The sequence below is a fragment of the Peromyscus californicus genome, unplaced genomic scaffold (assembly GCF_007827085.1).
Source record: "Peromyscus californicus insignis strain IS unplaced genomic scaffold, ASM782708v3 Scaffold_19__1_contigs__length_69161282, whole genome shotgun sequence".
NCBI classification, from domain to species: Eukaryota; Metazoa; Chordata; class Mammalia; order Rodentia; family Cricetidae; genus Peromyscus; species Peromyscus californicus.
Window position 1 is genome coordinate 2706041 of NW_026294491.1, and position 13799 is coordinate 2719839.

Here is a 13799-nt window from a genome sequence, read left to right on the forward strand (position 1 = left end):
CTCACCCCCAAGTGGCTCACTGACACCATTGCTAACGCCCCATAGGTGAGACTAGGGTATGAACGGAAACTCCTTTGGGGCCCTTAAAAGTCCCACAACACAGAACACAATTCACGGGTCCCCGTCTCTTTTAAAGTCTAACTTTTTAATCAGCTGAACATCTTTCGAAGACCCCGCGCCAGCCCAGCATCCTGTTTCTTTCCCTGAATGACCACTTTGCCCAGCTCCTCTTGGGCTGCACGGTTTTTGGGGTCAGCGGCTAGCACTTTCTTGAGGTCAGCAGTTGCTTTCTCCAAGTTCCCCAGGGCAGCCTGAGCAACCCCTCTTCGGTACAGGGCTTTTAAATGGCCCGGCTCCCGCTCCAGCGCGCGGTCACAGCTCTGGGCGGCCAACTGGGGCTGCCCTAGCAGCAACTGGCAGGCGGCCAGATTGGCGTAGAGGATCGCTTGTTCTGGGGGTCCGGGTGGGGGTAAGGTCAGCAGCAGCCGGAGAGCCCGTCCATAGCATCGGGCAGCCCCCTGAGGATTGCCGGCTCGAAACAGTTCTGTACCCCTGGAGTGCTCTTCACTGGCCAGGGCCTCCTTCTCCATAGCCTCCAACTCCCAGGAATCCCGACCCTTAGTGAAGGAATCCAGTCTGAGCTTGGCAAGAGGCGCAGAGGACCCAGGAAGATGAATCTCCGCTTCCTCGCCTTGACACATGGACTCCAGGCATTTTTCTGTGAGTTCTCCCCAAGTTTTTTCCCTCCATTGCCCAATGCCTATGGTTAGTTCAGTCCAGCCCTCTGGCATCCCAGACCCAAAAGGAAACCCCGAAGCCAACACTCGGCACTGGGAGCCGAGTTTGGGTTTGTCTAAGCCACGGCCACGAACTATGATCTTCTTTACAAAACTCCCATCAGGGCAGTACCAAAGATCAGAAGCTCGGAGAGGCTCTGCCACCTCATCGGCGGAGACGTGAGATTTATCAGCGTCACCTTCAAGTCCAGCCACCGGGTTTTCAACCTCCTGATTCTCTACAATTCGACGGGCTGGATCGGGTCTCACTCCCAGCTTCAGGGCCTCAGGGGAGGGGCCTGGGGCCTGCTGCCTAAACTGGACGGCCGCATCCAGGTTTTGCTGGGCATTCTCTTCCCGTGGCCGCGGTTGCGCGGTGTCCTTCTCTTTCACTGGGCTGACAGGTGATGTCTCCATCACCCCCTGATCCCTTCAACAGTAGATAAAGGAACAGTTTTGCCTGGAAAGTGATGGATCAAGTGTAGTTCATACCTGAAAAAAAACAAAGCCAAACAAAAAAAGAAACAATGCAAATACCCGGATTCCTAGTTAGGACTCCTCGTCATTCTTTTGAGACCAGGGCACCCAGTCCTAAAAGTTTTTCTTTCTTCCTTTTCTTTTTCTTTCTCCCCCCCCCCCCCCCTTTTCCAAAGCTAGCGTCCACCCAGATTTCAGTTTAGAACTATCATTTCCGTACTTCCCCACGGTTCGGGTAGCCGTCCCAACTCCCGGCATTTGGCTGAGTCAAAAAAGTACCTGAGAGGCCAAAAAGCCTGGGAGGGCGGCCTGAGTCACGTCTCCTTCGCTGAGTGCAGTCCCGAGGCCTGGGGACGAGCCCGGGAGCGAGCAGCGGAGTCTGGCAAGCAGCCGTGGCGCCCACCAGACTGCGAAGCTAAGCCCCAACATGCCGACCAATCGGGAGGACGGAGACGCTGCTTAGCCCGCCCACCAGGTGACGTCATTTCCCCAGCAACCGTGAAGCTCCGTACCTTAGCAACCGGACTAGACCTAAGCAATAGAATCAGGCCAGATCGAACCGAACCAGACAAAGATCTGGCTGACTGGTTTGTTCAAAATGTCAAAGAAGACCAAGAATGGGAAACTTGGACTGAAGAAAATGGAGTGGAGGTGGAGAGTTTGGCCAAGCATGCGTGAAGGCCCTGAGTTTGAGTCTCACTTTTTTTTTTTTTAAATGGCCGAGAATTTAACGATTCAGAACCTCCTGTGTTGTTATGCCTACATTCAGAGTTCTTAGCTGAAGTCAACTCCTGTCCATTTTGGCTCCTCCTTGACTTTTGCCCCATTTCCATCCCTGCCCTTCAACCGACCCCCTTTTTCAAACACGAATGTGCATGCCTATCACTTGGGAAAGACGTTAAATTGCAGACCTGGATTTCAGAAGTCTGAGATGGAGCCTGTGATTCTTAGCTAGGGCTCACGCATGCAGCCCACGAAAAGCACCGCCAACGGTATAATCCTGCGGTGACCTCATTCTGAACCAGCTCAGTTTGTCCTATATTTTGCGTGTGTAACTGGTATAGCACACTCCAGTGAGTGGAACGGTGGAGAACGGGTCTCCTCCCTACAGAAGGTGTAGATAGATCCCTTAAGTGACTCAGCCTTGGCGAACTGCCTGCACAAGCTGGGCCAGCACCATTCTTCAGGGAAGGAGAATCCCTAAGTACCTCACTTGGGCATATGTTGTTCTTGGTGTTTGACAGGGTCTTAATGTGTCTCTTGCTGGCCTGGAACTCACTATGTAGGGGAGGAGCTGGGACCACAGGCGTGCACCACTGTGTGTGATTTATGTGGATCACACCCAGGGCTTCATTGATGAAGGTGAAAGGAAACACTGACAAGCTTTAACACTGATTGGATTATAAAGAGAATAGTTGAATTAAAAAAACTTCCTCCGAGATATTAAATAAGGAATTAAACTCAGAGACTCTGAGCCAATTCTTATTCAAACATAGCTTACAAACTAGCTTTGCCTAGACAATTTAGGACGATAAGGAAATAGAGTTACACTTCTGAGTTAGTTGAAATCTAAGTTTCCTTTGCTCCTTGGCGCTGTTGCTCATTGGAAAGCCTCCTCTTACCTGAAGAAGCCAAAATTTGCTAACCTGCTTGAGAAAGTGACCCTGGGCCTTAAGCTGCTCCAAGAGCAAAGCTGTTTGTTTAAGGATAACTGAGAGTGTGGACTTACATAATCACACAGAAAAATATAACCTGGAGATAACTAAGGCTGTCACCTGCCTCTGTGAATCTGCCTAATTGCCCAGAAAATGTAACCCAGAGGGAACCCAAGCTCAGTTTCAGCCTTTGTAACACTTGCTTCATTACTAAAAAACATAACTTGGAATGGCAATCTAAAAGACACCTGTAAATCAGATGGCACACATGTTTAATCCCAGCACTCCGGAAGTAGAGGCAAGTGGATCTCTGTGAGTTCAAGGCCAGCCTGGTCTACAAATCGAGTTCCAGGACAGCCAGGACTGTTACACAGAGAAACCCTGTCTCAAAAAACCAAGCCAAACCAAAACAAAAAACAGTGTTAAGCTCCAGGTTACAGACCTTGATTTTTTTTTTTCCTCTCTAAAATTCTATTTTAGGTTTTGAGCCAGAGTAACCTTAGGCATTGCCCTGCTCCATCCCAACACCATGACTGACTATTGTGGTTCTCGGTATCCCTGGAATCTTATTGAAAATTAATCCATCTTCTCTCTCCTGGACTTCCCTCTGAGGGATTTCAAGAGAAGCAGGAAGCGCAGGATGGCTCATACCCTAATCCTTGGACACAGAAACTCCACCTCCGGGGAGCATATCCCTTTTTAACACTCTCTTGTTACTTTGTGTGTATATTTTAGCTACATCAGACTCCATGGGGTGGTGACTTTGTGTGTATGTGTGTGTAATTTAACTCCTCCATTCATTCAACAGCTATTTAATGAGCAGATACTATATCCAGGCAGCATGCTAGGACTGTGTGTGTGTGTTTCTGCCTGTGTGTGTCTACCTGTCTGTCTGTCTGTCTCTCTTTCTCTGTGTGTGTCTGTCTGTCTCTGTCTCTCTCTCTGTGTATGTAAACTTTAACTCCTCCATTCATTCAGCAGGCATTTATTGAACAGCTGCTGAATCCAGGCAGCATCTTGGGTCTGGGGATACAGAGGTGATTCAGACAGACAGACAGACAGACAGACACAGTCTTTGCACTCATGAAATTTATAGTCCCACTACGGAAAGAAATCACAGAGGTATAAAATGTGCTGTGAGAATGAGCTGTGAGGTGGAGTGAACATTCCTTGTGGTAACCATTTCCTGGTATCTAAGGAGTGAGCTGGAGACAGGCATGATGACTCCTATAGCCCCAGGAGGATCAGGAGTTCAAGATTTTTCTCAGCTAAATAGTGAGCGAATTTGAGGGCAGCCTGGTCTACATGAGTGACAAAGAAGAGGAGGAGGAATCGAAATCATTTGAAGGCTGAACCCCAGATACCAGATACACGTCTGCCATGTGTGTCCTGTGGAAAAGCAGCAAACCCTTAACCACAGTGCCGTCTTTGCAGCTCCACAATCCACTCTTAGTCAGTGAGTAATCCTTACTAAAGGTTGGGGTGTCCCTCAGTGGCAGAGTCCACACAGAGTATACAATCTCCCGAACTCCACTAAAGGTTGGGGTGTCCCTCGGTGGCAGAGTCCACACAGAGTATACAATCTCCCTTGTGTGTGCGTGCATGCACACACACACACACACACACACACACACACACACACACACACACACACTCCCAAATCCTTACTAGGTCCTCAGGATTTATCAATGAAGAATGGAGACAAAAGCAGAGATCCCCGCCAGTTGGGGGAGTGTCATGTTTCAAAACACTCCAGACACCAGGAAAGTGGGCTGGGTGTCAGGGCCTTTGTGATTTCCAGCTCAGCACTGTCTGGGAAGACTTCATGCATGGAGACAGTCAGATTGCTGAGCCTGGAAAGCTCTACATTGCTTTGACATGCAGAGATTTGGGGGGGGGGGGCATTTGTTTCGGAATGTGCAGCAGGAGGAAGCACACACCTTGTCCACCCAGCATTATGCACTTCTGGTGTCAGTCTCGTCCCAGGCTATTCCACGCTGCATGCATGCTGCCCCGTCACAAGACCCAGAGCAAGCTTCAGTTTTCCACACTGTCAAACACCACGCACTCCACACTGCAAGGACCCAAGTGCTGCCCAACGCTCCACGGCTTTGCCATATAGCATCAGCATGAGAGGCTAAAATTCTAGCTTCCCAGAGGTTAAACAAATGTCCCCTTCTGTTTAGTTTTGGTGGTTTCTGTGGTTTTTGGTTCTCCTGGAATTTGTGTCAAAATTGTTCCTCTTTCTTCCCAAAGTCTTTTGACTGTGCTTGCCTTGCAGGTGGGGTTTTCTGGCAGGACGGGGTGACCAAAAAAAGAAAAAAGACTTTCTGCAGTGAAACACTCCGTAGGAAGTGCCCCATAGTAAGCCTGGCCATGAGCCACAGCAGCAACACCAGGCACTGTGCTAAAGGACAATAGTCTTAGCTCATGTGCATTAGCTAATATGTATGACCTCATTTTCTCCTAACATGACTCAAGGAGCTAATTATCCATTCAGTCTTTTTCCCCTTGTGTGATGGTGGGGACCAATCCTCTGTACGCCCTTGGCTTGCTCTTCACTACTAAGCCGTATGCCCAGCCCCTGTTCAATGGTTTATTTTTTTTTTTATTTAACTGGGACTGGAGAACGACTCAGTGGTTAGGAGCACTGTCTGCTTTTGCAGGGCACCTGGTTCAGTGTCCAGCCTCCCCTTGGTGGCTCACAACCCTCTGAAACTCCAGTCTCAGGGCATCCAATGCCTTCTTCTGACCTCTGTGAGCACTAGGCACACATATGGTACACATACTTACATACAGGCAACACTCGTACACATAAAAATAAATCTTAAAAAAATCATATTTGGGGACTGAGTCTCACTTTGTAGCCCTGGCTAGCCTGGAACTCACTATGTAGACCAGGTTAGCCTTGGACTCATAGAGATTAGCCTGCCTCTGCTTCCTGAGTGCTGGGATTAAAGGAGTGCTCCACCATGCCTGGAGTGCTCCACCATGCCTGGCCTAATTTGTTGTTGTTGTTTGGCAGTGTCATACATCCATATAATATGACTTTTAGTCATGTTTGCCCTGCTCTGTTCCTCTCCCTCACCCCCTCTTTCCCGATGGAGCCCTTCTCAACAAAATCTTTTTGTGTATAACCCGTTGGGTCTAATATGGGTTACTCGCCTGAGTGGGAACAATTTATCCTGATCACACCACTGAAGACATTACACCCTTCTCCCCCAAACAACCAGCCAACAGTCTCTCTGGGAGGGGTGGGCCTCTTGCGGGCCCCTCCCCCACCCATGATGCACCGTCGTAGACAAATCTCTGTTGCCTGCTGGCCTTCTTCTTGCTAAGCCCTGTGCTAGGTCACAGGCTGAGGAACAGGCAATAGCTGACACTCTCACAACAGCAGATGTCAGGGAATAGAAACCTATTGATAAAGTGTCCTACAATGTCAGGTAGTGACAAGCGTGATGAACCAGTCAACCAGGGTGAGCAAACAGGTAGGAAAGGTCCCAGATGCATGTGCGTGTGCGTGTGCATGTTTAATCCAGCGCCGAGGGCAAGTCTCCTCATGGAGCTGATATTGGTCCTGTGCCATAAATGATGTATGGTGACCTGTAGGGGGCAGGGATCGTTCAGTGGGTAGAGTGCTTGCCTAGCAGGCAGGAGGTCCTGTGTTTGACCCCCGGTACCACATAAATGGAGTGTGATGGGGCTTGCCTCTAACTCCAAGCTCAGAAGACAGAAGCAGAAGAATTGGGAGTTCAAGACCATCCTCAGCTCCGTAGTCTGAGTGAAACCGAACTGGGCTACTTGAGACATGTCTGAAAAAACAAAACAGGGCTAGTGAGGTAGGTGGTTCAGCAGGTAAAGGTGCGTTCTGATGGCCTGAGGACCTGAGGGTTGTCTCCAGAACTCACATGGTGGAAAGGAGAGGACCAACTCCACAGCACTGCCATCTTTTCTCCACAGGCATGCCATGGCACGTACGCACACACGTACATACCCGCTCACACACACAATAAATCATTAGAAAAAATCAACTAAAGTAAATAAGTCAATACATTAGGGGAGGTGAAATAGGTTGGTGGGTAAGGAGGCTTTTGATCAAGTCTTATGTTCTGAATTTGGTCCCTGAAATCCACATGGTGGAAAGAGAGAACTGACTCACACAAGTTGTCACCTGACCTCTACAGGTACACTGTGGTACACACAGGAACACACACACACACACACACACACACACACACACACACACAAAATAACAAGGGCTGGGTACAGTTCAATAGTGGACCATATGGTTGGCTTATACAAGGCCCTGTATTTAATCACCAGCAGAGAGAGAGCTGAGGGGAGGAAAAGGAGGAGGTGGGGAGGGGAGACAGAGAGCACTGAACCTTAATCTCTACAATCCAGATAAGGGCAGACCTAAGAAACCAACTCCACAAAGCTGTCCTCTGCCTCTAAATAGGCACCATAGTACACACCTACACACACACACACACATGCATGCACACCATACTCCCTCACAATGATAATGATTTTTTTTTGAGACCGGGTCTCACACTGTGTCACCCTAGTTGACCTGGAACTCTCTATGTAGACCAGGCTGGCCTCTAACTCATAGAGATCCACCAGCCTCTGCCTCCAGAGTGCTCAGATTAAAGGTGTGCATCACCAGGCTTGGCAAAATTAATTCTAAAAAAAAAAAAAAAAAAAAGCCAGTCAAGTGAACAAAGAAAAGGAAAGTCAAGTCTTGGGTTGAGGCGGGCACAGTGAGGCAGGACTGTAATCCCAGCACGTGAGAAGCTGAGGCAGGAGAGACTCTTGAGTTCAAGGCCAGCATGGGCTATATAGTGAGATCCTGTATCAGAAAAAGAGGAAGAGGAGAGGAGGAGGGAGCAGGGGGAGGATGGGAAGGGGAGCAGGGGGGAATGGAGAGGAAGTGGAAGGGTAGGAGGCTACATCTGCAACAGCGACTGCTCAGTGGTAGAGTGCCTGTCTAGCATGCATCCTTCATGCATCCTTGGATCTCTAGCACCACAAATGAAGATGAGAAGCCTTCCCAGTACCGTTGCAGCACCCTGCATAGTTCTTTCCAAAGAGAGTCAATCACAGGTCCCTTCCTGCCTGAGCATTAGCACTCTTGACAATATTGTGCCCTTGCTAACTACTTCGGCGAGGTTTCCGTTCTTTACAGTTAAACCTATAACATGTTTGTACAATAATGGACGTGTTTCAGTGACGTAGAAAAACCAAAGGGGATGACTTAAGGAGTCCCAGCTCCGGCAGGTGGAAGGTCTGGATTCCCTGGGCACAGATGAACTGGGCCAGAAGCAAGTTAGCGTCTGCAGCAGAGGTACCCACTGCAGTGGCGCTGGATGTGGGTGAAGCTATGAGGAAGTTCTTTTCTGGATGGTTCTGTTTTCTCTTTGGAAAGAACGTTGTCATCTTGTGAAACTGTGGTCTCAGAGTGGGGAAGGTCCACTGAAGAGGGAAATGTAGGCTGGCAGCTACACCCAACAGCCCACAGGGAGCGAACCATCCAGTATGACTGTGCATTTCCCTGGGACCTATTCAGCGGGTGGGTGAAGTGTTAGCAGGCAGGGTGAGATTGAGCCAGAGGTAAATTGCACAAAGGGAAAGGAGCCCGGAGAACAGGGTGAGGCCTCGAGGTGTGTAGGGCATTCAACTTTGGAAGCTGTACTAGACAGCATCACTGTTGCTGTGAGGAAACACCATGACCAAAGCCACGTGGTAAGGAAAGGGTTTATTTCAGCTTCCAGGTAACAATCTGTCACTAAGAAGTCAGGACAGGACTCAGGCAGGGCAGAAAACAGGAGGCAGGAGCTGATGCACAGGCCATGGAGGGGTGCTGCTTACTGGCTTGCTCCCCATGGCTTGCTCAGTCTCCTTTCTTATAGAACCCGGGACAACCAGCCCAGGGATGGCACCACCCACCATGAGCTGGGCCCTCTCCCATCAATCGTTAATTAAGAAAATGTCCTACAGCTATATCTTACAGAGACATTTTCTCCATTGAGATTCCCTCCTCTCAGTCGTAAAACTAGCCAGGACAGAAGCTAAACTGAGAAATGAGCAAAGTGATGTTTTCTTTTTCTCTGGAGATAGGGACACTGGTCCAGGCTGGCCTTGAACTCATGGCAGTCCTCCTGCTTAAGCCTCCCAAGTTCTTAGATTACAGGCATGAGCTATCATGCCTGGCCTGAAAATGAAAAACTGAGGAAAGCCAGGCGGTGGTAGCGCACACCTTTAATCCCAGCACTTGGGAAGCAGAGGTGGATGGATCTCAGTGAGTTTGAGGCCAGCCTGGTCTACAAAGAGAGTTCCAGGACAGCCAAGACAGTTTACACAGAGAAACCCTATCTCAAAAAAACAAAACAAAACCCAAAAGCTGAGGAAATCAAACAATAATAAAAGTGATGTGAGCTGGAGAGAGGGATGAACAGTTAAGCGCACTGGCTGCTCTTCCAGAGGCCCACGGTTCGATTCCCAGCATCCACATGGTGACTCACACCATCTGTAATTCCAGCTCTAGGGGATCCGATGTCTCCTTCTGGTTCCATGGGCACCAGGCAAGTGTTCCACAGACATACATGTAGACAAAACACCCATACACATAAAATTTTTTAAAAATTTAAGTGATGGACAGAGTCAGTGGGTGGGTGGTCCAAAGGGAGTTGGGAATTTTTCAAGCGGAACTGAAGGGTGACAGGAAAAGACTGTGAGTGAGACTTTCGGAAGGCGGCAGCTTCTGGTGGTGAGCAGGTTGAACGACCGATAGGTGGATGGTTGGTGTGGATGGGAGAGAGTGGGCGGCTCGATCGGTGACATACATGGATATCAAAGACATCAAAAATAAGCCGGGCGGTGGTGGCACACACCTTTAATCCCAGCACTCGGGAGGCAGAGGCAGGCGGATCTCTGTGAGTTCGAGGCCAGCCTGGTCTACAGAGCGAGATCCAGGACAGGCGCAAAGCTACACAGAAAAACCCTGTCTCGAAAAAACAACAACAACAACAACAAAAAGATCAGATGAGGGATCCAGAAGGTAGATCCCCAGCATTTGTCTGGCACACACGAGTCCTGGCTTCCATCCTCAGCACAACAAACAATAACAGCATAATAAAACATTGAAGACTGAAGAGGGAGAGGCAGAGACAGTGAGCCAGGCGTAGATCGGCCAGAGTGAGGGAGCAGAGACTCTGCTCGGGGACTCAGGGTGTCCACAGGGGTGTAGGGGCCGGGGCTCTGAACACAGGGGAGCTGAGGCCAGGCAAGGAGGAGGACCATAGGAACAAGGGGCCCTCTTGTCTCCCCCAGAGGGCAGAATCTGGGTGAGGGGAAGAGATGAGAAGTGATTTTTACTCACTTCTCTTAATTACTTTCAAAGAGTTCAAATATTAGTGGGGGAGATTTTGCCAGATGAGGATATGAAAGTCAGAAAGGAGCAAGATTTGACAGTGGATTCCAAGCGCTGCTTCCGGTTAAATGGGAGCATCAAGACCACAGGTAAGAAACTGGGAAAATGCAGGTGTGTGGGCTTCAGGTGCAGAAACTTTTTTCTAAAGAAAGTTGCCCTAGGGACTGGAGAGATGGCTCGGTGATTAAGAGCACTGGCTGCTCTTCCAGAGGACCCAGGTTCAATTCCTAACACCCACATGGCAGCTCACATCTGTCTGAAACTTCAGTTCCAGAGGATCTGACATCCTCACACAGACATACATGCAGGCAAAACACTGATCAGTGCTCATAAAATCAAAGCAAATTATTAAAAAGAAAAAAAGAAAAGAAAGAAAGAAAGAAAGAAAGAAAGAAAGAAAGAAAGAAAGAAAGAAAAAAAAAGGTTTTCCGGGTTGAAGCACCTTTCAGATTCTCCTTCTTGGGTGGTCTCTGAGGTGACTCCCAGCCTTGGATGCTCTTTAGAATCCTCTGGGGATATCACAATATTGACACCTGAGTCTCCCCTACCCAGAGATTCTGATTTCAAGCCAAAGAATGTCACCTGAGCTTTGGGCTTCAAAAATGCTCCCCTCCAGCTCAGGGATCTCAACTTAGAGAGCCTTGTGTGGTGAGTGAGGGGTGAGTTGATTTGGGCCTTGAAGGACAGGAAATAAATAAGTGCAGATGCATATTGGAGAAAGCCTAAGGGTGGCCTAGAGCCTAGGGGTGGTTGGACACTCACAATAAACGTCAAGCGGTTTGATTCATGCCTGGCACAGACAGAGAAGTAGGCCTGAGGTTTTGGGTGCTGCCGCCTAAACACCCCAAGGTGAGCATGACGAAGGCTGGACAGGAACCGTGGGCAGTCTCAATTATGAAGTATACAGACAGACTGTAATTTGGGAAATAATTGAATAAGCAATAAGTAATTCTGAAGGGCTTCTGACTCTTCAGCAAGGATTAAACCCAGGGCCTTTCACTGCTGATGTAGTTAGTGGTATCATTAGTGTCCCGTTCTCCCAGCCTGGGTGAGAGGTTTTCAGGCTCCTGTGGTGCTGCAGGCCTTTAATCCTTGTCTCGAAAAACTAAAACAGCAACAACAAAAACACCCTTGGGCCTTGTGCAGTGTGCCCCGTTGAAATGTTACCCCAAGCCCACTCCCTTCCCCTCACTTTTTATTTTGAGACAGGGTTTCATTAAGATGTTTAAGTGATTTTGAAATTCCTCTGCAACCCACACGTCTTTCAAAAAATTGTTGTTATGTGTGTGTAGATGTGCTTGCACGTCACGGTGTGGAGGTCAGGAGACCTTGGAAGCAGGGTGTCTCTTGTGTCTGCTGTGCTTCGTGCTCCTGGGCAGCTGGTGGAAACTTCCAAATGATTCTCCTGTCTCCACTGCCCCACTCCCAAAATAACAGTCCTGGGATTACAGATATGCATCATGACGTCCAGCTTTTTTTTTTTTTTTGGTAGGTTTATGGGCATTCCACATTCTTTCTGCCTATTTTTATTTATTTATTTATAATTACACTCATGATATTCATTAATTACACTCATGATATTAATTACATTTGTGGTATTCATTGATTACATTTGCAGTATTCATTCAATAATTATATTTATGTTATTCATTAATTACATTAATTGTATTGATTTTTTATATTCAAGATATTATGTCCTGATACTACTGTCCATTTGTGGGACTTTTCCATCACATAAAACAGAGATCCTTTTTTTATTTTTTTGACTAGAGGATTTTTTTTTTTTTTTTTTTTTTTTTAGTTTTCCGAGACAGGCTTTCTCCGTGCAGCTTTGGTGCCTGTTCTGGAACTCGCTTTGTAGACCAGGTTGGCCTCGAACTCACAGAGATCCTCCTGGCTCTGCCTCCCAAGTGCTGTGCACCACCACGCCAGGCAGGCCTTACACGCATGATTCTCTTACCTCAGCCTTCCCAGCAGGTAGAACTACAGGCCTATACCACCAGACCTGGTTTCTGAAATCCTTTATTTCCACCTCTTTGGCTGGGGAGGTAGCTGGGTGGCAGAGCACCTACCTAGCATTTGTGAGGTCTTGGCTTTACAGCCCACTACAGACAGAGACAGCCAGACTGGACTCTTCAGATCAAGCAATCTTCTTCCCTTCTGAGCTGTGACTCCCTGACCAGCTTTTTGTTATGCCCAGATCTCGGGGACCCCCCAGAAGACCACCATGGAGACCGAATCTGAATGTAAAAGCAAAGAGCCTTTATTTCAAGCTCCAGGGCTTGGTCCCTCTGTCTGTCCAACACAGCAGTGAGCAGAGAGCCCTAAGCCCAGGCAGGGTAGGGTTTTTATCATAGCAGAGGTTGGGGTGAAGGGATTTTCAGGGTTCAGGACCCTGATTGGCTGACAATTGTCTAGGGGTGTCTGTAAAACAAAAACAGGTATGTGCTAGACTCAGGGACATCTGGCCACCTTATCTAATGGTTGGAATGTTTGAGATGTCAGGTACTTCCCCATCCCTGGGTGGATCTCTAGGTGGTGTCAGCTTAAGACTTTAACTGGATCTGGGTTTTGCTTGTCACAGAAACTGTGTCTAGGCCCCTAAGCCTGTCATGGCAGCTGTGTGGTCAAGCTGTCTCCCCCCCCCCCCCCCCCCCCCCCCCCCCCCCCCCGCGCGCCCCCCACCCTGGGGGCACATACTTTTTTGTTGTTTTTGTTGTTTTGAGACAGGGTTTCTCTATGTAGCAGTCCTGGCTGTCCTGGAACTCACTCTGTAGACCAGGCTGGCCTTGAACTCACAGAGATCCGCCTGCCTCTGCCTCCGAGTGATGGGATTAAAGGTGTGCACCACCACCGCTCAGTTGAGGCACATACTTTTTTTTTTTTTTTTTGGTTTTTCGAGACAGGGTTTCTCTGTGTAGCTTTGCGCCTTTCCTGGATCTCGCACTGTAGACCAGGCTGGCCTCGAACTCACAGAGATCCGCCTGCCTCTGCCTCCCGAGTGCTGGGATTAAAGGCGTGCGCCACCACCGCCCGGCGAGGCACATACTTTTAATCCCAGCACTCTGGAGGCAGAGATAGACAGATCTCTGAGTTCGAGGCCAGCTTGGTCTACAGAGCAAGTTCTAGGACAGCCAGGCTACACAGAGAAACCCCATCTCAAACAAAACAACAATAACAACGAAACACACACACACACACACACACACACACACACCCCAAAATCCACAACCAACCAAACAAACAAAAAGGCACCCAGGGTTGGGGATTTAGCTCAGTGGTAGAGTGCTTGCCTAGCAAGCACAAGGCCCTGGGTTTGGTCCTCAGCTCTGAAAAAAAAAAAGAAAGTTTCTTGTTTGCCGGGTGGTGGTGGTGCATGCCTTTAATCCCAGCACTAGGGAGGCAGAACCAGGCGGATCTCTGTGAGTTTGAGGCAAACCTGGTCTACAGAGTGAGATC

At 48.7% G+C, this 13799-nt stretch overlaps 1 protein-coding gene across 1 annotated transcript; it reads right to left on the reverse strand.

The window, feature by feature from the left end:
- Window positions 1–124: 124 nt before the first annotated feature.
- Window positions 125–1677, reverse strand: Fkbpl (FKBP prolyl isomerase like). Its single transcript, XM_052743840.1, has 2 exons — window positions 1533–1677; window positions 125–1268 (listed from the first exon to the last, which is right to left on the reverse strand). Exon 2 carries the CDS (start codon window positions 1191–1193, stop codon window positions 150–152), a length of 1044 nt encoding a protein of 347 aa, XP_052599800.1. The 5' UTR covers window positions 1194–1268; window positions 1533–1677; the 3' UTR covers window positions 125–149.
- Between the last annotated feature and the right edge of the window lie 12122 nt (window positions 1678–13799).

What these genes read in the sequence shown, in the direction of transcription:
- Fkbpl (XM_052743840.1), bottom strand. Translation starts at nt 1,193, where the DNA reads ATGGAGACATCACCTGTCAGCCCAGTGAAAGAGAAGGACACCGCGCAA.